Source organism: Leguminivora glycinivorella, chromosome 21, assembly GCF_023078275.1.
Source record: "Leguminivora glycinivorella isolate SPB_JAAS2020 chromosome 21, LegGlyc_1.1, whole genome shotgun sequence".
Lineage (NCBI taxonomy): Eukaryota > Metazoa > Arthropoda > Insecta > Lepidoptera > Tortricidae > Leguminivora > Leguminivora glycinivorella.
Window position 1 is genome coordinate 10,083,171 of NC_062991.1, and position 25,847 is coordinate 10,109,017.

General features: G+C 38.5%; 1 protein-coding gene across 1 annotated transcript in view; it reads left to right on the forward strand.

The window, feature by feature from the left end:
• Nucleotides 1–25,847, forward strand: part of LOC125237560 (latrophilin Cirl) — a 277,700-nt gene that overhangs the window by 223,432 nt on the left and 28,421 nt on the right. The window contains 1 exon segment of the mRNA XM_048144688.1: nucleotides 21,168–21,357. Coding sequence (XP_048000645.1) covers nucleotides 21,168–21,357 — 190 coding nt within the window.

Genomic DNA, 25,847 nt, shown 5'->3' on the forward strand with positions numbered 1-25,847 from the left:
CACGATTCCCTGCACTGTACTAGACCAAATTGCTCCCAAATGGTTCTGCTCTCTAGGACATTTAGTACACTCACACACGCGCAATAGAATGGGAGCGAAAGAGCGAAGAGCCGAGGAGTGACAATGACAGCAAAGCGATCCGTGTGATCCGACCGCAACCGAACGAAAACCGACTGACTCGGACCGAGAGCGCGCGAAAACGGCCGTACAGCTCTCGGCTAGTACGAGCGAGCGTTACTGTACGCTATATGCACAATTTGTCTCTCGCTCTCTCGGTGTACTACTGTACTAAATGTCCTAAAAGAACGAACTAGTACACTTCGGAGATCGTACTAGTTGGGAGCGATCTTTTCAGTGAACGAGCAGGCACAACTCTTCTCCCGCGGCCATCATATGCTAGGCCTACATAAGAGTGATAGCACAGTCTGCTGTAGTGGCGCGACAGAGCCAGACTGCGTTTTGATCGCCTCGATTGCCACCTCGGCTAGTCCGTCAGTTTTTGGGTATGCACCCCTAGTCACGTATCGTATGAAGTAGCTTCCTGTTAAAACGGTTTCATTTTTCTTTTCGTTCGTTTGGGGAAAAAAGGTGTTTTGATTGATCACAAACAAAGGGACGAAGTGTAAAATGTATAAAATGTACCTACACACAATTTATTTTGACAGTTATTCTCTATATATCTACTCAATCCTTTTTACTATATTTACGTAGGTATAGCGTTCAAGAATCAACTTTTTGACTGACTCAAACCTGTAAGCATCTCTAAACTTCGTTATAAAATTTCGCCCTTAAACAACAGCATTTTTATGTTTCTCACTGTGGATTATGTTCTTACGAGTATATTAGAAGTACGATTTCTTGGTAACTCGAATACTTGGAGACTTTTTGAGTAACGTCAGAGATACTCAAAACTGTCGTTCAGAAACTTATCCGCCCTTAGTAAAAGAAAAGAAATAACACCTTAAAATGTTGCAACATATAAATCACATATTTCTGATCGCACTTTCTTACCAATTTACAGTGTAGGTGCCAATTTATTTCCCAAAACCTAATTTCGGCGCCATCTTTAACGAATCACCTTTCAGAGATTTCTAGACATTTCTAGAAAATTCTAGACCAAATCCGAGGCGATTCTGGAACTCGTAAAACCAGCTGTAAACTCGTTCAGTTTAGGATCGACCAGGAACACAGTAAACATGGTAGAAACAGTAGCATAAAGAAATTATTAACCTTGTACTGCTTAACTTTGTTATGTGCAAGTTGTGGAAACATTCCAAAAAAATCTTAAAGTTCTTGAAAATAAACGAAACTTTCACGAAAAATAAAGGGAATTTAAATTTGTGAAATAGAAAGTTTCCAACCATACAATTCTCAACGTTTCCTGTGTGAAAATTTCAGAATTTTGGAAACTTTCCGTCGGCACAACAGTAGCTTAATTCCATGTATTCCACAGATAGCAGAACCCAAATGTATTCCACAGATAGAGGAAGTTTCTGGAGAAACGCACAGTTGAGGATTGCCAGCCATCTAAATGATGGAGAAGGAAATGTTGCCTTTACTGTTCAATTATTCCACTGCGCCAATACGGCTCAACGCTACTGCCCGCTGAATTTACTGCCATGTGGTTTGCTTTTAAATTTCGAATTGTTGACGTCTTGAGAATAGAGCAAACTTGTTCAGTTCTCTCTGAGGAGCCATTCACTCTTCGAATGAATGATAGAACCATTCGCTCGTCGAATGAATGATACTACTACATTTTCTTAGAATGGAATATGCGATGCGATACAAGTAGCTTTAGCGCTAGGTAGACTGATGTTCCCTAGTCTACGTAATTTACGTAGGTATGTATCTTGGTCATAGTGGTTGTGCGAAAGAAAGAAAGGATAAAGGAGGAATGAATGAAAGAAAGGGACGGAATACTAACATGGACAAAATTCGACCTTTGCCTCGATATTTTTACCGTCCCGTGATATGAGAATAATACAGTTTAGAAAAGTAAAAGACTATTCTTTTTGTTTAGTAACATCATATTTAATTTTTTAGGTACATCACTTTAAGTAAACTTCAATAAAGAACGTATGAAAAAAAACTGACTAATACCTACCATGGGCTGGAATTAAACCAGCGTCCTCTTTAATCGCGGTAGTTTTCTTCAACCACTCAGCCACCCGGGTCACAGCGAAATAGGTCGAATATTCCTGCAAAATATATACAAATTCTTAAGACTTTCACCTTTTTACCTACTTAAAGAAATTATTTTATACATAAATATATTATACAACTAGTTTTTTAAAGGTGCGCGGGGCCCGAGGGCCCCGCGGTGTTCTTTTTTTGTTTTGCTTTTGTGCTTTGCTTATGCTTTTGCTTTTTGTTTTTGGTTTTGAGCTATGCTTTTTTGTTTTTGTCCTTTGCTTGTTTGATTTATTGCTTTGCTTGTTTGCTTTTTTGCTTTAGCCTTTGCGTGCTTGGGAGCACTCTCTGCCCGCAGCTCAGCCTGCGGCCTCGCGTGCTTGGGAGCCTGTCAGACACGCTCCGGGCCTTCGGCCCTCCGCGTAGTTACTGTGGGTGTTGTAGGGAAGTTGGAGCTTAAACACGACCCAATAGTAAAAGTGTCTTAAGAAGCTCACGACGGGCCTGCGGCCTGCGGCCTCCGGCTCGTCGTTTCGCTTCTCTAAGACACTTTTACTATTGGGTCGTGTTTAAGCTCCAACTTCCCGGTCCGCCGGCGAGCCGATCAGGGACGCTCCGGGCCTTCGGCCCTACGCGGAGCTCGGCCTTCGGCCTTCGCTTGGTTTCGAAGCTCCGCGTCGGGCCTTCGGCCCGCCGCTTCGCTTATTTAGATACCTTTTGTTATTGTTTTGCTTGGGAGCACAGTCTGTACGCAGCTCGGCCTGCGGCCTTCGCGTGCTTGGGAGCACTCTGCCCGCAGCTCGGCCTGCGGCCTTCGCGTGCTTGGGAGCCTCTGAGACACGCTCCGGGCCTTCGGCCCTCCGCGTAGTTACTGTGGGGGTTGTAGGGAAGTTGGAGCTTAAACACGACCCAATAGTAAAAGTGTCTTGAGAAGCTCACGACGGGCCTACGGCCTGCGGCCTCCGGCCCGTCGTTTCGCTTCTCTAAGACACTTTTACTATTGGGTCGTGTTTAAGCTCCAACTTCCCGGTCCGCCAGAGAGCCGATCAGGGACGCTCCGGGCCTTCGGCCCTACGCGGAGCTCGGCCTTCGGCCTTCGCTGGGTTTCGTTTCGAAGCTCCGCGTCGGGCCTTCGGCCCGCCGCGTCGCTTTTTAGACACTTTGATTATCGTTCTGCTTGGGAGCACAGTCTGTACGCAGCTCGGCCTGCGGCCTTCGCGTGCTTGGGAGCACTCTGCCCGCAGCTCGGCCTGCGGCCTTCGCGTGCTTGGAAGCCTCTCAGGCACGCTCCGCGTAGTTACTGTGAGATTTGTAGGTAAGTTGGAGCTTAAACACGACCCAATATTAAAAGTGTCTTGAGAAGCTCACGACGGGTCCTTCTTCCCGGTCCGCCGGCGCTCACTTCCCGGTCCGCCGGCGAGCCGATCAGGGACGCTCCGGGCCTTCGGCCCTACGCGGAGCTCGGCCTTCGGCCTTCGCTGGGTTTCGAAGCTCCGCGTCGGGCCTTTGGCCCGCCGCTTCGCTTATTTAGATACTTTTTGTTATTGTTTTCTTGGGAGCACAGTCTGCACGCAGCTCGGCCTGCGGCCTTCGCGTGCTTGGGAGCACTCTGCCCGCAGCTCGGCCTGCGGCCTTCGCGTACTTGGGAGCCTGTCAGACACGCTCCGGTCCTTCGGCCCTCCGCGTAGTTACTGTGGGGATTGTAGGATTTGTAGGGAAGTTGGACCTCCGGCCTGCGGCCTCCGGCCCGCCGCGTCGCTTTTTAGACACTTTTACTTATATTTTCTTGCTTGGGAGCACTGTCTGTACGCAGCTCGGAACTTGGACCGGAGCAATGACCGTCGGGCTGTAGAACGCTCCCTCAGGCTGGTAGGGAAATTTGACTTTGTCCCCTCTCGCCGCCGTTTTTGACTTTTCCAAAAAAATTTTTTTCTCATTTCTATTTTTGGCCCCCGCTCTTACCACGTGCCAAATTTGAACGCGCTCGGACAGAAAATAAAAAAAAAAAATTTCAAAGTCGGCCATTTTGAAATTTTGTAAATGCCATTCGATGGACCTCAGATAACTGTACAACATTAGTTTAAGCACTATTAACCTTTTTCCTACCGTTACGGAGCTATGGGGATTTAAAAAAAAAACCTCCATACAAACTGGTAGGGAAATTTGACTTTGTCCCCTCTCGCCACCGTTTTTGACTTTTCCAAATTTTTTTTTTTTCTCATTTCTATTTTTGGCCCCCGTTCTTACCACGTGCCAAATTTGAACGCGCTCGGACCGAAAATAAAAAAAAAAAATTTCAAAGTCGGCCATTTTGAAATTTTGTAAATGCCATTCGATGGACCTCAGATAACTGTACAACATTAGTTCAAGCACTATTAACCTTTTCCCTACCGTTACGGAGCTATGGGGATTTAAAAAAAGGACCTCCATACAAATTTCAATTGGCCTTGAAAGGGCGCCATTTTGAATTTTTCAAAATTTTCTTTTTGTATACTAATCTTGGGGTGGCTGTCTACCCGTGTGCAAAATTTCAGCGCGCTCGGACCATTTTGAAATTTTTCAAAAAAAAAAGTCGGCCATTTTGATTTTTTTTTAATGCCATTCGATGGACCTCGGGTGACTGTATAACATTTGTTTGAGCACTTTTCACTTCCTTGTACCGTTACGGAGCCATGGCGATTAAAAAAAAAATCTCCATGCAAATTTCAATTGGCCCTCAAAGGCCGCCATTTTGAATTTTTCAAAATTTTCTTTTTGAATATAAATCTTGGGGCCACCTTCCACCCGTGTGCCAAATCTCAGCGCGCTAGGACCATTTTGAAATTTTTCAAAAAAAAAAGTCGGCCATTTTGAATTTTTTTTTAATGCAACTTTTTTCTACTCGGATACCTGTATGACATTTGGTCGAGCACCCCCCGGCTATCTCTTACGGTTTAAAAGTTGCCATACAAAATAAAAGTGGCCAGTTTTCCCACATTTGTAGCACTTTTCAATTTTTTTTTATTTCATTCGAATCGAGGCCGCTTGGAGATTCTATGACCAAAATTTGAGCTCTCTACGACAAACTTGAAAAATCGTCAAAAAAAAAAGTCGGCCATTTTGAAAAAAAAATGGCGGCGTCAAAAACTGCCCAGGGTCCTCTATGACATTTGGTCGAACACTCCCCGGCTAACTCCAGCCGTTTGGCCAGGCCGTCCAACATTTTTTTACCCGGAACCGGTAGACCGACGGTCTGATCTATCCGGGGTCGCAGGACCAAACTCTATACGACCACACCAAACACTGCCACCTTCAAATCCCCCTTCTGCCTATTTTTGGAAAAATGTCAGTCGGGTTGTAGCTTTATATTATATAGACTAGTTTTTTAAAGGTGCGCGGGGCCCGAGGGCCCCGCGGTGTTCTTTTGTGCTTTGCTTTTTGTGCTTTGCTTATGCTTTTGCTTTTTGTTTTTGAGCTATGCTTATGCTTTTTGTTTTTGAGCTATGCTTTTTTGTTTTTTTGCTTTGCTTGTTTGATTAATTGCTTGGGAGCACTCTCTGCCCGCAGCTCGGCCTGCGGCCTCGCGTGCTTGGGAGCCTATCAGACACGCTCCGGGCCTTCGGCCCTCCGCGTAGTTACTGTGGGGTTGTAGGGAAGTTGGAGCTTAAACACGACCCAATAGTAAAAGTGTCTTGAGAAGCTCACGACGGGCCTACGGCCTGCGGCCTCCGGCCCGTCGTTTCGCTTCCCTAAGACACTTTTACTACTGGGTCGTGTTTAAGCTCCAACTTCCCGGTCCGCCGGCGAGCCGATCAGGGACGCTCCGGGCCTTCGGCCCTACGCGGAGCTCGGCCTTCGGCCTTCGCTCGGTTCCGAAGCTCCGCGTCGGGCCTTCGGCCCGCCGCTACGCCTATTATGACACTTATAATTATTGTTCTGCTTGGGAGCACAGTCTGTACGCAGCTCGGCCTGCGGCCTTCGCGTGCTTGGGAGCCTCTCAGACACGCTCCGGGCCTTCGGCCCTCCGCGTAGTTACTGTGGGAGTTGTAGGGAAGTTGGAGCTTAAACACGACCCAATAGTAAAAGTGTCTTGAGAAGCTCACGACGGGCCTGCGGCCTGCGGCCTCCGGCCCGTCGTTTCGCTTCTCTAAGACACTCTTACTATTGGGTCGTGTTTAAACTCCAACTTCCCGGTCCGCCGGCGAGCCGATCAGGGACGCTCCGGGCCTTCGGCCCTACGCGGAGCTCGGCCTTCGGCCTTCGCTGGGTTTCGAAGCTCCGCGTCGGGCCTTTGGCCCGCCGCTTCGCTTATTTAGATACTTTTTGTTATTGTTTTCTTGGGAGCACAGTCTGCACTGCACGCAGCTCGGCCTGCGGCCTTCGCGTGCTTGGGAGCACTCTGCCCGCAGCTCGGCCTGCGGCCTTCGCGTACTTGGGAGCCTGTCAGACACGCTCCGGGCCTTCGGCCCTCCGCGTAGTTACTGTGGGGATTGTAGGATTTGTACGGAAGTTGGACCTCCGGCCTGCGGCCTCCGGCCCGCCGCGTCGCTTTTTAGACACTTTTACTTATATTTTCTTGCTTGGGAGCACTGTCTGTACGCAGCTCGGAACTTGGACCGGAGCAATGACCGTCGGGCTGACAGAACGCTCCCTCAGGCTGGTAGGGAAATTTGACTTTGTACCCTCTCGCCGCCGTTTTTGACTTTTCCAAAAATTTTTTTTTCTCATTTCTATTTTTGGCCCCCGTTCTTACCACGTGCCAAATTTGAACGCGCTCGGACCGAAAATAAAAAAAAAAAATTTCAAAGTCGGCCATTTTGAAATTTTGTAAATGCCATTCGATGGACCTCAGATAACTGTACAACATTAGTTTAAGCACTATTAACCTTTTTCCTACCGTTACGGAGCTATGGGGATTTAAAAAAAAACCTCCATACAAACTGGTAGGGAAATTTGACTTTGTCCCCTCTCGCCACCGTTTTTGACTTTTCCAAATTTTTTTTTCTCATTTCTATTTTTGGCCCCCTTTCTTACCACGTGCCAAATTTGAACGCGCTCGGACCGAAAAAAAAAAAAAAAATTTCAAAGTCGGCCATTTTGAAATTTTGTAAATGCCATTCGATGGACCTCAGATAACTGTACAACATTAGTTCAAGCACTATTAACCTTTTCCCTACCGTTACGGAGCTATGGGGATTTAAAAAAAGGACCTCCATACAAATTTCAATTGGCCTTCAAAGGGCGCCATTTTGAATTTTTCAAAATTTTCTTTTTGTATACTAATCTCGGGGTGGCTGTCTACCCGTGTGCAAAATTTCAGCGCGCTCGGACCATTTTGAAATTAAAAAAAAAAAAAAGTCGGCCATTTTGATTTTTTTTTAATGCCATTCGATGGACCTCGGGTGACTGTATAACATTTGTTTGAGCACTTTTCACTTCTTTGTACCGTTACGGAGCTATGGTAATTAAAAGAAAAACCTCCATTCAAATTTCAATTGGCCCTCAAAGGCCGCCATTTTGAATTTTTCAAAATTTTCTTTTTGAATACAAATCTTGGGGCGACCTTCCACCCATGTGCCAAATTTCAGCGCGCTAAGACCATTTTGAAATTTTTCAAAAAAAAAGTCGGCCATTTTGAATTTTTTTTAATGCAACTTTTTTCTACTCCGAGACCTGTATGACATTTGGTCGAGCACCCCCCGGCTATCTCTTACGGTTTAAAAGTTGCCATACAAAATAAAAGTGGCCAGTTTTCTCACATTTGTAGCATTTTTCAAATTTTTTTTATTTCATTCGAATCAAGGCCGCTTGGAGATTCTACGACCAAAATATGAGCACTCCACGATAAATTTGAAAAATTGTCAAAAAAAAAAGTCGGCCATTTTGAAAAAAAAATGGCGGCGTCAAAAACTGCCCAGGGTCCTCTATGACATTTGGTCGAACACTCCCCGGCTAACTCCAGCCGTTTGGCCAGGCCGTCCAACATTTTTTTACCCGGAACCGGTAGACCGACGGTCTGATCTATCCGGGGTCGCAGGACCAAACTCTATACGACCACACCAAACACTGCCACCTTCAAATCCCCCTTCTGCCTATTTTTGGAAAAATGTCAGTCGGGTTGTAGCTTTATATTATATAGAAGTGGGTTAAAATTTCCTTAAAATCGCATCAGATTAGCAGTAAAGTTGTAACAGCCATTAGAGGGATTACCAAAGGTTAAAGTTTTGCCGTTTACGGATTATTTGTTTGTAAGAGGATTATATTTCGATCAGCTAAATGTACAATTATTTGGGTGTTGTCGTGCTTAGATATTTTTGGCGCATAAGTAGAAAAATATAGACTTACCCAGTCTTATTCATGTCTTTGATAGATATTGAAGAAAATGTATGACTAAATGAAAGTTACAAATGTGGAGAAAATAATTTAAAAATGCCTAAGAATGCCTAGCCAACGTGAAAACACAATCGCTGCTCCGTAGCGAAAGAAACGCAACTGTCACTATCGTATCATATAAAAAGAGACAAAGCTTACCGATATCGTAGCACAAGCAATTATTATCTTGTCTCGGCCCCTTCGTTTGAACGCTCCAGTTTTTTTACATACTACATACATTGATATTGATTCAGTATATTTCGTCAGAATTACAAAACTTAATTACTTATCAACGACTAAAATTCCCATCTCTCACAAAAAAACGTTATTAAAAATTCCGATCCCTTTAAAACAAATGTAAAAAAGGGGTTCGCAAATCAGAGACACGGCCGGCTGCCGGACGTTTTTCAGTTTGTCCGGGAATATGCTAATTCATATAATTGAATCGTTTGGACGTATTTGACTGGGGACGGGAGTTTTATTTTCGGGAAAAATTGTTTCATTTTACGAATTAGTTTTACATGTGTTTTATGAAAACGTTTTAGCTAATGTATTTTTTTCTGTTTGTTGGTAACAGAATGAGACGTAAATCGACAAAGGCGGCGTCCTGTATTAAACTCAAACTTTTTTATATGAATTTTTGTAATTTGTTTTTTTTTACACCTTTGATAATTGCAGACGGTCTGAGTAAAGGCAGGTACTTGGTTCCGTTGACGAAGTCGCATCAATGGTTCATATTGTCATACTATTAAAGATTACATTTGACAAATCTGCACGTCATCGTGTATGGCAAATTTCCTATGTCGAAGAATGAATGGCGAAGGTCTTCAAATTCGATCAAAATAAACATTTTTGACTAATTTTAGGTGCAAGTTTGGTTTTAGGCGTCTTTTAGACAAAAATAAAGTCCCTTAATAAGTAGTCTTTACCTTCATAGATAAACTAAAGATTTAATTGTAAATTTCCGTTACGATGGTATAAAAGGGAATCTTAAATTTTTACTGACACGCCTAAGTGTCAAGTGGACATATCTTGCCTCGTAAAAGCGTCGTAAAGCGCGATTTTCAATCTCTGAGATCCGTTCATTCATTCACTCGCTCGTTTTCGTTCATTTATTTAAGACGTTCCTAAGTAAGAGATACCACGTAGTCGCTTACCAATAGGACTTTCGCGTGTACAAATACGAATAAACTATTAGAAAGTTTTTAATGATTCACGGTTAGTTTCATCAGGGCCACTTGCACCAACGAACCCTCGGGTTAACCCACCATTTTATTAACACCTGACGCAAAAACGAAGGGGTGTTATAAGTTTGACGTGTCTGTCTGTCTGTATGTTTGTCTGTCTGTCTGTGTGTGTCTGTCTGTGGCATCGTAGCTCCCGAACGGATTAACCGATTTAGATTTTGTTTTTTTTTTGTCTGAAAGCTGAGTTAGTCGGGAGTGTTCTAAGCCATGTTTCATGAAAATCGGTGTATTATGTCGTAGTCGGGAGTTTTTTCAAAATTTTTTTTAGGGCCTTAGACTTTAGTTGACCGGGATAGGGACCGTGATTACATTTTTGATTTTATTGAGGTCCCGATATTTCGACGCAGTTGCATGCATCATGATCACGGGAAACTGAAGCGGGTGGACGTCGAAGTTGTGTAATGCAGCATGCAACTTGCGTGATCATGATTCTTGCAGCTGCGTCAAAATATCGGGACCTCAATAAAAATCCAAAAGGTAATCTCGGTCTATATTCCGGTCGATATAAGTCTAACCTGCCAAATCCCACACCGGGGCAAACGACGCAACGGAGCCACGCTGTGACGTCATCGCCCAAATCAATTGTTTAATTTTATTTTTTATTGTTCTTTTCATTATTATTGTTCTCTTTATTTTCTCTCTTTTTTGTTATTCAAGTTTCGTGACGTATTGGTTTGACTAATGTCATGTAAACATGTTTTTACTAATAAATAAATAAATAAAACCTATTAGAGTTTTTCTTAAGCGAATGATACCTTTTTTACTGATATTGATATGATACCCCATTTGCCTAGAGAACGTTATATTTATTTATTTAAGTTTACAGCCTAAGCAAGGTAATTCCAAGCCACTTGTAATTGCACACATTAAGTAATAAAACCATGAAGCGCTTTTCTAATAAGAGATCAAAGATTAATAATTTGATGTACGTAATAAAAACTAAGACGGCCTGCCAATTATTCAATAAAATGCAGAAAATTATACTAAAATACCAGAAAGAACATAAAATATTACTTAATCTCCCATCGCTCAAGCAATATTCAAATTTAAATATTGATTCCCTATAAAAACATAACCTTATGCCTGAATTCCCAAACGGGGCAGAACACATGAAACTGTTTCAGTTCCAGTTTTAGTAATTAAGGGGTTGAAAGAAAACAGTTATTGCAGTGACAGGTTGTTAGCCATTTCCCACACCACAGAATGAACCCACAGAGTCCACATACTTGCCCAGCCCGATACCTACGGGAGGAAAGCCTTGCGGGTAGCTAGTTACCTATAGCAAAAACATATGTACCTAGCTCCGTATAGACGGATAAAGTCTATGAAAAAAACGTACCTCAAAGACATAGAGAAAAAGGTACGGTGGCCTAGATGGCGTTACACCTTTGGGGAACTCTTGGCTAGATGGCTCTAATATTAATATTTGACATTTTAACACATATCAAGCTAACAATATGGGCCAAATTTTCAAAATTGAGCTTCAAAAGTTTTAAGCGTGTGTCGAGAGATGGCAGTCTATGCACTGTGATTACACGTTTTACTTTGACAGTAACTCTCTATAAAACTCGATCCTCTTTGCCTATAGGTAATACGTCTCATTTTTAGTACTTTAAAGTATCGAAATCAGATAACCTAGATCCGCGTAATAAAATTTGCTATAATCCTTACTGAATCCACTAACGCTACTTAATGACATCCAAAATTAAAATCACCATCCGAAACAACAAACAATTCAAAGGAAATCCACCTCTATGCCAACTACTTACAGTCTATATTCACAATTTTAATCAGGGATGAAACGTGAAAATAACCTTAAAATAATATTTAGTTGAACGCTGTAGTTGGAAATAACACCTTATGTAAAAGTGTTTATGTATAAATTGAATCGCATGCATTATACTACATACGAGATTGCTAAGATTATTCTATGCTTTTTGGCAGTCTGCCTTATTCGACTCGAATTAACTGTCAATATCGTATCGTTTTGAAATCAACATGTTGGTTGAACATTGTACAACCAAAACGTATTCGGTGTAAAAATATGTACCTAACAAAAATCAACTTTATTTTATTATCTATCTTTAGTTTGGTTTAATTGTGGATTGCAAATGTCTGATTTTGACAGCTGATTGTATAGGTAGTCAGCAAAAAAATATGAATTCAGGACTTTGTAGTGTCAAGGTCGTGTTTACATATCTCTTGCACTGTAGTTTATGTTGCTAACTGTACATGTTCTACAACTAAAGCTGCGTGTTCACTTAGTGTTCTGAGCGAGCATTCGTTCGCTGCTCGACTGATCGCTCAGAACGGTTCAGAACACTAAGTGAAAAACTGAAAACGCAGCTTTACAATTTTATCCACATCAACGGAGAATCAACACGTAACGTCAGTTTTGACAAATCGAATAACGATGGTATCAAATGACAGTCCCATGTATTTGCTAATGAGGTTCTGTGATATGTGAAGCTATTTTATTTACACCTCCATTCGCAATTTGAGCTCTATTCCCTAGTTTTAAGGGCGAAATTTCTTTGTGTTTTAAAGGTAATTCATTACACGATGAGTTCGGCTAGGTTACGGCAGGATTATTAAGCAATTGCATTTAAAATTCGCAATTAAGAACAGTTTAGGGCACTTATGTGTTCAGAATACGTTAATAAATAAATAAATAAATATTATAGGACATTCTTACACAGATTGACTGAGGCCCACGGTAAGCTCAAGAAGGCTTGTGTTGTGGGTACTCAGACAACGATATATATAATATATACATACTTATATACATAGGAAACAAGTAACAAGTAATAATCAAGTAACTTTGAAGATAGCTTTTGAGTTAATTGCTTGATTATTTTAGAATCGCAATTGAATTGCGTAGCATTTGGTCGAGAATTTCCGTATATGGTTTATTAAGAATAAATGCTGTAATTTGAAATGTTTTGTGGTATGTACGTCTATAATATTTATGCAAATCATCATTAAATTTTAATTTATGAAAGCTTATTAGATTGACGTGTATGAGTATTTATAAAGATAAATATTGTTTTTTAGAATGATTACTAAACATGGTATAATTTACATTAACTGTCCGTGCACTTTTGCACCTCACTGTACACAAAAATTTTAATAAATAGTTTTAAGTAATACCTATGCATACAAAATCAAGAACCAATTTTGGTAGAATCTTAAATGAATTCAGAATAGAAATAACCCACATTATTTTATTTTTCTAAATAGTCAGAATAGAAAATGTACTTAATCTTTTATTAAATCGATTTTCATTTTAATAACACGATTCAAGTAAGTAGTTAAATATGTATACAAAACGCGAGACTTAAAAATAACCTTAACCTTAGTCAAAGAGGATCGAGTATTATAGAGAGTTACTGTCGAAATAAAATGTGTAATCACAGTGCATAGACTACCATCTCTCGACACAGGCTTAAAACTTTTGAACTTCAGTTTTGACAATTTGGTCCATATTCTTAGCTTGATATGTGTTAAAATGTCAAATATTAATATTAGCGCCATCTAGCCAAGAGTTCCCCAAAGGTGTAATGCCATCTAGGCCACCGTACCTTTTTCTGTATGGTACAGAGGTACGTTTTTTTCTTAGACTTTATCTGTCTATACGGAGTTATATATGTCTTTGCCTTAGTCCTGTACCTACTCAAAAAACGGGGGTCACTCCTACACCTTTTTTTACCTATACATTGTAACGTACCTTTTCATATTCGTAAAAAACTCCATTACTCCCCTTCCCTTTGGCAACCGTAAATTGTTTTCTACCCTTCATAATAACTAGCTGGACATCTTCCATAAATATATTTTTTATTACGCCTTTTCCCCTCGTGACTGGCGATTTTTAAGGGGAAACTGAAAAACTAGATTGTATAGGGTTTTATATCTACTTCAAAGAGGGTTATTGAAATTATAAGGAGCTTATTTCAGGCTTTCATCTGGGGCTTCTACTCAACGTACAGTCGAGTTCATAAATATGTGTACGTTTTTTCACCTTATTGCAACGAGTTAAGGTGATGAAGAATAATTTACACATAACACTGATTCAAACTTTCACGATTTTTACACATATTTAAAATTGCAAACGGGACTTAATCGCGTATTTACCAACGCGCGACGCGTAGTCTGGACCAAGTGCGGGTAGTTCGAAAAACTCGTACAGCTAGAAGATGTTGATGTCAACTTCAGCCAGTCTGCTCCGAGACCACGGGGACAATGCCGTCCTTGAAACGTCGGAGGTTAGTGTTTAAAACATAGTAAATACGCGATTAAGTCCCGTTTGCAATTTTAAATAATTTACACATATTTATGAACTCGACTGTACCATAAACCATATTTGCGTTTTCAAAAGTGCCAACTGCGGACCTCTACTAAATCGCAATGGGGTTATGAAGTTATTTGGAGGATAGTAACACAGGTGTGTGTCCGTGGCTGGCGAGGTTGCGGAGCGTGACCTCGTCCTATAGCCCTGAAGTGGCAATCGAGGTGTTATAATTAGGGATGTACCGACTATTGATTTGGCCGACTAGGCCGACTACCGACTAGTCGGCGCTTGGGTGGCCGATTAGTCGGCCGACTAGTCGGCTAGTCGGCCAAAACATAATTTTCGACTAAATTCACATTTTGAATGTCATTTCTGGTTCTTCGAACGCGCTTTTCATGATTTTTTACAAGTTCAAAGTTTCATGACAATATTTATATACATTTTCCATTTTTGACAACCGGCTTGGCTTAGTGGGTAGTGATCCTGCCTATGAAGTTGATAATCCTAGGTAGGATATTTATTTCTGTGCTAAATATAGATATTTGTTATTTTGACAAAAAAAAAGGAATTACGAATAGTTACATAATACAACCATAATTTTCAGATGGTAATTTAATTTTGTACTGTTTTTCTATCACTAATGAAGTGCCGACTAATCGGCCCTTTTTGCCGACTAGTCGCCGACTAATCGCCGACTACAAATGTGGCCGGATAGTCGGCTTTCCCGACTAGTCGGCGACTAGTCGGTACATCCCTAGTTATAATGGGTAAACCATGGGTCTCATTAGGGCCATTTTTTTTTAAAGTTGTTCACCCCATTTTTTTGTAACACGGGTATTTTTTACGCGATTCATACTCAAAATCGCGAGGTCTTTCGATCCTGATAGGAGAAAAAAACATGTCTCAAGATTTCCATACATTTTTCACCTTTCCATTCTATTACCGCCACACAAAATGTATAAAAAATGGTAACGTAATGGAAAAACCTTGGAACACTTTTGAGCTCGCGATTCTGAGTGGTAACCACGAAAAAAAAATCCAAATCCAAAGACTTAGAAAAAAAATGGTTCGTTAGCCTATATGGGAGTCCCACATAAACATATCAAGCCGGTCCCTGCGCCTTTGATGGTACGCGTAACGCATTTCCCCTCGTTAAAAAAGGTGTCCCTATAAAAATAGTCACAATGTCAAGCTCATTCACACTGACCATAATATGCAGTAGGTACCTTAGTTATATAAGGTCCTAATTTATTAGATGCAGATATTTTTACAGCTGATAGTACTCGGTCTCTGGAGTATATTAAACCGTGAAACATTATAGCTTTTACGATGTTTTTTTGGAGAAAACGGAAAAACAAATTTGCTACGTAAAAACACCCTGTTTATGTGATTATTAAATGAAAACTCATTGAACAGATTCTAGTACCTCTTTTACGTACCACTTAACTGTAACTGGCCACTTCAATGACATGTGCAGTTTTCCCGCCGAACCTTTACGACATTTACAACAAACAATTGTTGACATGACAGACAGTGTTATTGTGACATGTGATAATGCACATGATGATTTTTTTAGACGAAATTATAATTAATTTTTTTGTTAGGAAAATGAAATCAAAAAAGTTACATGAAAAGATTTCTTAATTTATACTTAAAGTTAATTATTTTAATGTAAAGTATCATGTGTTAAAATATCTGCAACTAATAAATTAGGACCTTATATAAAATAAAATACAAGTACATAAAATAATATATAATATCAGCTGCGAGGTGTTTTCGAGTGATTTAAAATACATTTTCGATGCAATCTTTAATATCGGTGCAAACTGCAGGCTCGCGTGCGCCGCAGGTTCGATCAGTTAATTTCCTGGATATTTAAATGATTTATAGTTATTATAGGTAACCTGGATCGAGTTATTCTGATCTACATAATATTGGGAGTTTTTGTAGGCATTATTACAATGGAGAATGTTTTAATTATGATAACTTTCACATTACATACACATAAACATAAACTCACGCCTGTATTCCCAAAAAAGGGTAAACAGAGGACATGCGATGCTCAAGTCTTGGTGCCACTCTTAGCAAATAAGGGGTTGAAAAAACTAATAAATTGTGAATAACAGTGACGGGTTACTAGCCCATCGCCCATACCAAAATGAGAAGGCACACTTAAAGGTTATGACAGATGGCGCCACCTTAATAGTCCATTGCACTGTTAAAGAATTTCATACGTGAGAGCGAGAAGATGATATTTTTTTCTCTCTGTACATATAATGACAGTGACATGTTTAGGCACTTGCACAGGCGCCGCCTGGTAGGATAAAATGTCAGTGTACCTACCTCCTCATTGAATCCATATCCCTAGAGTAGACTTCTACGACACGGGAGGGAAGGGGATGGTGAAAATTTAACCCCTTCACCACACGGGGGAGTAATTACATTTATAAAGCAAATACGCCTTATTTCATCATCACTATTTCAGCCGTTAATCGCCCACTGCTGAGCAATAGGCCTCCCTTCGTGCACCACTAATCACCACTTATTCTGGTCCTGGGCCGGTCCCATCCAGAGGTGATGAGTTTTTCAAATGTCGTCCAACGAGCCAACGGATGCCAAACGCCTTATTTACGTATTCCTAATGAACGAATTGAAATCGTTAATATTTGTGTCACAACTACTTATTATACAAATCGTGAAAGGGGTATAATTGTACAGAAAAGGGTTATTATCTACTGATATACCTTAATAGTATATTCTTAACATTAATAACTGTGTATGGAAAGTAAAATATTTGTCATGTCGAAATTATCCGTTCTGGATTTATTATTTTGTTTACTCGTTTACGTTATTCGCGTCTCAGGGTGACTTTGAAAGTTTTTGTCATTTTAGTTTAATCTTCTTTGATTTTAAAAATAACTCTTTGCTGGAAAAATCCATGTAAATCCTACGCTATAAGTCTAAGATGTTGTATTATCTGTCAGGTACTGTTTTTAATTGTTTATTCTTTATATTCTTTGATATTTGTCTGATAAAGACGTGATAAAAGAAAATTAATATAAATACACTCGGGTTTACAGCGTAACATATTAAAAAAAAACCTAGAATTTGAGTTTCTGATAGATAAATAATACTTCCTAGCTGCCAAATTTGAAATGAAATGGAACACAATTCTAATTATTTCTAAAACTTCCTAGAAATAAAAACTTTTCTTGAATTTTCGAGTTCAACGCCCAACCCCAACATACCCACATAAACATGACAAAGTAAATTATTCTCTAAATGAAAATGACAAATAACTCTTATTGTTGTTATTCAAATGTCAAATCGGGAACTTTCCACCTGTCAGCCTAAATCTTAAATTAAATTTGGGAAATTTAATTTTGTAGCAATTGTGCTTTACGAGGCCGAATGTTTAAAGTTATAATTACTACGGAGATTATCGCTAAGCGGGATTAAACGATGTTTGATTCGTGGTATTTTGATCATGGCGGCCATTTTGAAAAATGGTGCACGTTCTAGGGCCCGCTTCTCGAAAGGTACAAGCCTTGTATTACAAGTGCGCGAACTGTCGAATCGTATGGGTTGTCATGGCAACACACTTGTAATACAAGGCTTGTAACTTTCGAGAAACGGGCCACTAGATGACGGGGTTGTGACGTCGTCATGGCACCACTTTTCCAGTATGCGAATAAATACGTAAGTATATGACATATGACTGATGTTAACTGTACAGCTGGTGAACAAACATTCGTGTAATTTTCATAAAAATATTGAAATTTGGGAGAGCTTTAGAGTTTAGACTACGAAATTTCCTTTAGCAATAAGTGTACCTTTAACGGCTTTCATAAATAATATACCTTCATACTTAGATTAATAACACCAGATAGTGTGTCCGAACATCCTAGTGCAGCCATGCCAAGTGTGAATTTTTTTCGCACTTGTGTGATTGTATCCGAATGGCCCTCGCAGTACTCAATTTCAAGTCGTTCTAAAAACATCTCCCGAAAAAAAAATTAATTTGCGAGTAATATTGTAGTTTGTGTCGAGAATGGATGTTATAACACAACATATAATAAAAATAAACCGCCCGATATTACATTCCACGCGAAAGTATAGAGTTTAATGTGATATTTTTACGAAATCGTAAATACTAAAATTGAAATTTTTGTTGTCCGCCATTTCTTGTAAATGTTGCCAGTCCAATGATTTTTTTTCCGCCAAATGATGATTAAAATATAAGTAACAAGAATTTTAGGTTCTTTGTATGTAATTAAAAAAAAATATTTTCCTAAGTTTTCTCAAAGACACAAATTTTGTTGTTTTATCGAAATTCTAATACTAGCTAAATATTATAGCATAATGTTTCTTCATTTTAGATTTCTGACTAATCTGCTTCTGTCTGTGCCACGTACGAATGTCATGGTACTCGTATTTCAGTCAGTCTCAGTACAAGAAGTCCTGAAATTGACTGAACTAGCATGAGAAATACGAACGTTTCCGGAAAAATACGAAGGAAAAGCTTTTCGCACTACTACAACTTTCGATATATGCCTGTACGTAGGAGCTAGAAAAGAATAATTCTTTCTCGCTCCCACTTACAGGATAGTAATTGGATGACTTTGGTGCGGCAGGGTCCTCGTACGATCATGTGTTAGCACTATAATAACACTCCCAATTTCTTAAGATATTTAGAAATGTGACAGAAAGACAGACGGACAGAGTCACATCAAAAGGGTTCCTGCTGTACCCGGTTACTTCAGATGCTTAATAGGTAAACCAAACAGAAATTTATTTGTATAGGCACTCAATATGTTTATTTTTAAAATAAATTCATTTCAACCATTATTTACAACATTTCCATGGAGCACACACTAAAAATTATTAAGTAGTAATTAATTATTATAACCAAGTACGACTTTGTAAAAATCCCAACTTCGAGAGAAAAAATTTTTCTCTGGCAACATTTTTTATATGCATGTGTGCGTAGGGTGAGCGTAAAACAGGAGCGTTCCACGCACACATCGATCGTGTTTTGGCTTCATTGTTGGCCGATGAGTTGTATGGAAACTAGTATTCTATATGTAATATTTCTATGCCTTCATATTTATTAAAAACGTAAAAAAAATATTATCATTGAACAAATCATCCATACTTCCATACTAATATTATAAATGGGAAAGACGGACAAACAAACACACACATGTGTCTGTTTGTTTGTCCGTCGTAGATGTCTTGTCTTAAATAAATATGTCCTTATACTATTATCATAAGAATATTTGTTATCTCTTAAACATTGGCGATGCGAAATTGAAATAATAATTACTTCCTGATATTTCTATTTTATGCTCCCATATAAACTTGACTTTAACTACTTCTCGTGTGAGAGCTAAATTTAATTGTTTATAGAATTGCAAGTTAATAAATATCAGTAAAGGAACTGTTAAAATAACGTTTGACTTGTCTCGTATTAACAACATGAATGCTTCGATGAGCATGCATCGACATATATCACAAGTCGAGAATATATCTGAAATTTCACACTCGAATAGATCGTGCGTCCCGGTAACGATCTCGACTGAAATAAATTGTAAAACGTAATCCGCGCAGACCCTTCCTATTACAAGTTATGACGCTGCAAAAACATAAACGGTCTGTCAGGCCGTCATTAATTTGGCCAGATTTATTACAATCTTACAATATGCACCCTAGTTCTGATTATGAAAGGTGCAGCTCAGTGTTCAAACGCATCTATTGCTTCTCGATTATAAGCAGTCACTTGTGTAAACTCATAGAAAACTGCCGATGTACGCTGTGCATTTGTTTTTGACCATTCATTATTTTCACAGCTACGCGAACGATGTAACAGATAGGATTATTATAGCAAAATCCATTGCGCGCTTAATGTTATAGGTAATTTCGGTGACTCATAGAGCGGTAGCTTGTATTCCGTGCATTTCCAACTCGCCAGTTTTCTCAGTTTGATGAATCGTTCAGGAATTGATTATAGAACGTTGAGTCGACAGTTTCTTTTGTCTCGGCTGATATCAGACGCGCAAATGGATTCTGAACGTAACAATGTTCGATGTTTAATTGGATTATTTGAGGGTAGATAAGGGTGCATGATTGCGGACGTAATCCGGCAAGACGTGGCCATCGATCAAAAGAAGAATAACATCGATTGTATTCGATATAAATAAGAAATGAAGTAAAAATCTTTGGTGGGCCAGAATTTGTTTTAGAGTTCTTCACTACCGATGCTTTCTTAAAGTAGAAGAAAATATAATATTTGCCAAACGAATATAAAAAGCTAAATGCATTAATAAAGTATTGATTAACACATTATTACTGATACCTATACTTAAACAAAAGAAAAGAGGTGAGATTCTAAACCCGTCACCGCTCATTCTAATTCTAGATTTTGGGTTTGTGAAATGAAATGAATATTCAATCTTTTTTAATTCATGCAGTCGTGTTACTGATACATAACTTAAAACCTGCGATTATCCGTATAAAACAAAATCTTCAAGAGATAACCGCAACCACAAGATTATATTACAACTGCGCTTAGGTTACAACATCGCTGCATCGGGAATTTTACATCGCTTTTGCATAAATCATATACCAAGAAGCCAAAGAATTCTAGTCATCCTTCCCTTGCTTTTTTCATCTATTAAATGTTGATTCAATATATGTTTTTAATCTCTTTATCGCTAGTAATCTAATCACTCAGTTCCTCTCCTTGGTCTGATTAATTATGTCTACAGATATTTACATTTATGAAAGTACTTTTTGCTGTGTTATTTATTTTAATATTACTGCAAAAATACTCAATAAAATCAATACCATGAAGCATAGGTACTCCACTCACATTTACGAACACAGAAATCATTGTAGTAGCGTTTTTTTGCCATTATAATCATCAAATTTGTTGTTCCGACAGCCACAAGTAGTAATCTAGATACTAATGGAAGTGTTCATTGCTATATATCCTTAAGTATTTTAAATCACTGTAATGAAAGTGCCGGTGCCAGCCGTACCTGCTAATCAGCAACTGAAAACAAACTTTTTGACACCTTATACTGTAAATCTCTGTCAAGCTAATACTATTTCTCTGTCCACCGTCTAATTTACTCTTCTCTTCTTTACAGAACCTCGATATGAAACGGCGTACGCGTGTGAAGGCAAGACTTTGAAGATCGGGTGCGGAGAAGGCTCCGTCATCCACCTCATCAGAGCCAACTATGGAAGGTTCTCGATCACCATCTGCAACGACCATGGTAATACTGACTGGAGCGTCAACTGCATGTCTACGAGGAGCTTACGGGTTTTACATAGCAGGTAAATTATTGTTTTCTACTTGATTATTAGCATCATCAGAATCTTCGTTTTTATCGCCAACATTATTTTTATAATCGGCATGATGATTGTTATTGTGCTTATCATCATCATGCTCGTTACCAGGCAACTAGTCAAGTCAAGAAAATGCGGGATTTGTTGCTTCTTAATTTAATGATCATTACTATGATTATATTTCTCTGTCTAAGAAGACATGAATCAATTTCTTCATCTCATCCACAAAATCGTTATTAATAATCTTTATCATCGTCGTTAAACTAATCATGATTATGTTCGTTATCAATACTTCTGAATAGTACTCTTGGAATAAGAGAATTTTGTCACTTAAGTATGACAGAAGACTAATTTTTTTAATACCACGTCGTCGGTGGCAAACAAGCATACGGTCCGCCTGATGGAAAGCGGTCACCGTAACCTATGGACACCTGCAACTCAAGGGGTGTCACATGCGCGTTGCCGACCCATTAAAAACTTGTACACTCCACAATTTACAAATATCTTTGTATGTGATATTTTCGAGAATTTACAACCCCATGCATTTTAAATCAACATTTTAGTGACTCACTCCCACCATGTTCAAAACATTACTAGCTTCGATCGTATTTTCCCAGATATTTACATAGCTTCTTGTTATCGCTAGAAAGGGGAAGTTTGCGTTGAAATTTCACACCATATTGTATTATTCTGCGATATTCACCCCCCCATATTCTAATGATTGCTTACACTACATTTGTCAATATCGGTTCAGTAGTTACGACACATCAGGGGTACAGAGAAAATTGGTTGCATTTGTTTTGAAACGAAACTGTAGGGAAGATAAAAAATAGTATCGTATAGTAGGTTTAAACTATCTCGGCTTTAGTTTGAATCCGAAAGTTTATTGCACGGTATAAATAAGTACAAATGAGAGGCTTAATGTACTAAGGCGTTCTTTACCAGTCAACGATAAATAAGAAATTTTTGAATCATCAAATAAAAATATTAGAATTTCTTTTGGAATTGCAGATGTAGTACCTTATTGCTCTTCAAGCATAAAAGTACTTCGTTTTGGGCATCGCAAAAAGTAGTATACATTTAAAAACGTTAGGCTTTTTATTTAAATCCAGACAATCGTCTTAAATTCAATTTGTAACCCCATTCATTATCAAAATGGAATATATTACTTAATCAAAAACAAGCATTATCTGTACCGTTACCATGGGCTGCCCAAGTGAGAGCCGTATTACTTTACTCAGAAAGTAAGTGAGTTTACGTTTGTTTACAATATATTGTGCCTAACTTCACGCCAAAGAAGCTGCTTCTATCCCTTTCTAAGTTTATCAATAAACGGAGAAAGAACTATAGGCGAATGCTACGCCTCTGGTGTTTACGCGATGGAACTAAAATCATATGTAAATGTAATTTACCTATCGAAATCTGTCAATATAGGGTCTACTGCAAATTTCGAAACATACGCACTGAGGGAATCTTCCTCTTTCACTTTATACTGATAAGAGTAAAAGAGACTCATGTCCACATGTCGATAACTTCGGTATTCGGTAGTAGGCCTCAAACCATAGGCAAAGTCATTCTGACGTGACATTTCTGTCAAGTTATACAAAAATCACACGGAATTTTCACAATTATATTTGCAGTTTTAAATAAAATTATTTATTTATTTATGTTATGGAGAACCAACAGCTATAAAACTAGCAGTATACAACAAGATATGATTCAGAAAGCCAATTACAGGATCTCACAGATAGACTAACATATTGCATTAATTTATAATATTACGTGAAATTCAAGATTAGCTAAAATTGAATAAAAAGATAAACCAGTGAACAAATCAAATAAGGTAATGAGTTATTTTTGGCCATCATATTGTACTATTTACAATTGAGATGATTATAATGCTCAAAGCAGTTTTTGGTTTCAGAAAGATGACGGAAGCTATGATTGAAATCAATATTTCCGAACAAACCCGTAAGGTATTCAGTCAACATGGAAGATGGTTCAATTGATATTAATACTGTGGCACTCTGGCAGTTAAGCTACTCAAAACCTTAGGGCAGCAGAGGGGAGCAGTACCAATTTATAGGTGTTTTTGTTCCGCGATGCACTTAATGGTATTATTGGCCATGATCATCACAGGTGTATGTATAGAAGTGCTAAAATAATACTGTTACTAAAATAAAGTATTTCATTAATTGACTTTGTTTATTTGTGATGTTCTTGAGTAGTAAAGAAATAGAAATATTTTTTACAGAAAAAGGGTACATAGCATCTTATATAGAATTAGCTTTTGCCCGCGGTTTCGCTCGCGTACTAAAAGAATTCTTATTCAAACATATACAAATAATAAAATTTTCATTTGGATCCGTAGGTTTCTATGCAGACGTTTGTCTGCGTTTTTTTCAATTACTCATATTACTATTGTTTTTAAAAAAGAAATGCTTGCAGTGGTTGTACAAATGTTACACAGCAACCACAGCATAGGTAGTAGGTACGAGTAGGTATGTATTCTATATACACTGAGGAAATTACATATTGTACAACAGAACTCACATAGCTCCGTATCTGGGCACTATTGTCGGTGGGTAAAAAGTAGTTTCTCGCATTATCGCTTACAATTACCGATTGCCGACCGATTACCCCTATCCCTATCCCTAACCCTACCCATCCCTATTAGGGTTTGTTGGGATTTTCCGCCAAGCAAAGAACCGGGAAATGAACTTGAAGGCTGTAGGCATAAACCCTATAATTTATGAATTTATTATGCACACTATTGGTGCTTTGTAAATAATTTGTAATTGTTCAAAAATACTTCTTTTCATTCATAAAACATTGTATTGTGTAGTTACTAAATAGTCATAAGTTTAGCATTTCAATATGTGCAATATTACTTTTATGATTAACAAAGTAATTGTTATTCCTGTAATTGTTTCTTCTGCTGTATGTTGTATTAAATATTATATGTTTGTGCTGATTGCCAAGTTGCCAATGCTCCCAATAAATTAAAAAAAAAAAATTAGCTTTGTCAACTTTGACACTAGGACTTAGCTGAAATATCAATCGTTGACGCTGAACCATGGACTTTAAATCTATGCGCTAAACGCCGATCGAAATTCAGTCTAGCTCTGTCATGTCAATACGGAAAAGTGATAGAGATAGCTAAGCTACGATAACGATGTTAATCATAATCGTTTGTGCATTTGGCTACGTGCCCTGCCAAAAAATTAGATACAATTTTACTTGCTTCAAAATGCTTTTTCTACTCACTTTTGTATCAAATTATAATCTTCATATACACCGCATAATGGCTTATCGCCTTCAAAAGTTCTATACCTTACCTTAGACTTTGTCGTTACCTATGTCGATATCGTTGTAATTGATGTTTGATATGTACGAAAACGCTGAATTTTAGGTTTTTAGTTTTCGTTTCACATCAATTTATTAAATACTTAGCCTGTTACTCAAGAATATTACAAAATAAACAAAGTCACAGAATGAGATACTTTATTTCAGTAATAGGATGATTTTTTTGAAGTTTTTTCCTTTGGTTCACTTCTAATATATACCCACGAGATATGGTGTTATGGTGACAACAGGTACAAGTATTGTGCATTGAGGAACTAACATGCCCATGAATTGATACTGCCTGCTGCTGTAGGTAATCAGTTGATTCTTAACTGCCTCAATCATTATCAATTTGAACAATCTTCTACGTTGGGTTTGCTGAATACCCATACGGCTGGCATGGAAATATTGTTTTCAATAATATCTTCTTTTTCTGAAAGCAACCAATATAATCATCTCAACTGTAGCTAAACAGTACAAAATGATGAATAAATATAACTCATTACCTTTGTAAAAGTATCAAACACTGGTTTCATCACTGGTTTATCTTTTTATCGAACTACTGACTAACTGCTACATTTAAGCTGTTCTTGAATTTCACGTAATATTATAAATTAATACATATTAGTCATAATTGTATTTAAAATTGCAAATATAATCGAGAAAATGTTGTGGGATTGTTATATAATTTGACAGTAATGACACATCACAGTGAATTGGTGGTTTACTTTTACGCTAGTGACTGTCAATGATTACTCACGTAAAGTATTGAGTTTTCACTAGAGACTGTCAAATAGTTCTGGTTCTATTGACTTCATACAGTTAGAAAGAGAGCGCCTTAGCTGTAAAGTAAGGAACGTATTGAAAACTCGGAGTAAACACGTTAATAACTTATGGTACCGATGAAAATTTTAGTACGTGAGCGTTTCCGCTTGGAGCGCTGTTCAGTTTTTCCATACATTTTCCGTAACTCTCACTGAAAACGTAACGTATTTTTTAACTCAAAAAAGTCATGGTAAGGCTACTGATCAACTCAACAGTAACAATTTTGCAATACATATATGAACTGCATAACACTTACATTATAGAATTTGCAAAATTACACATAAAATGTACAGAATTATATTAGCAAT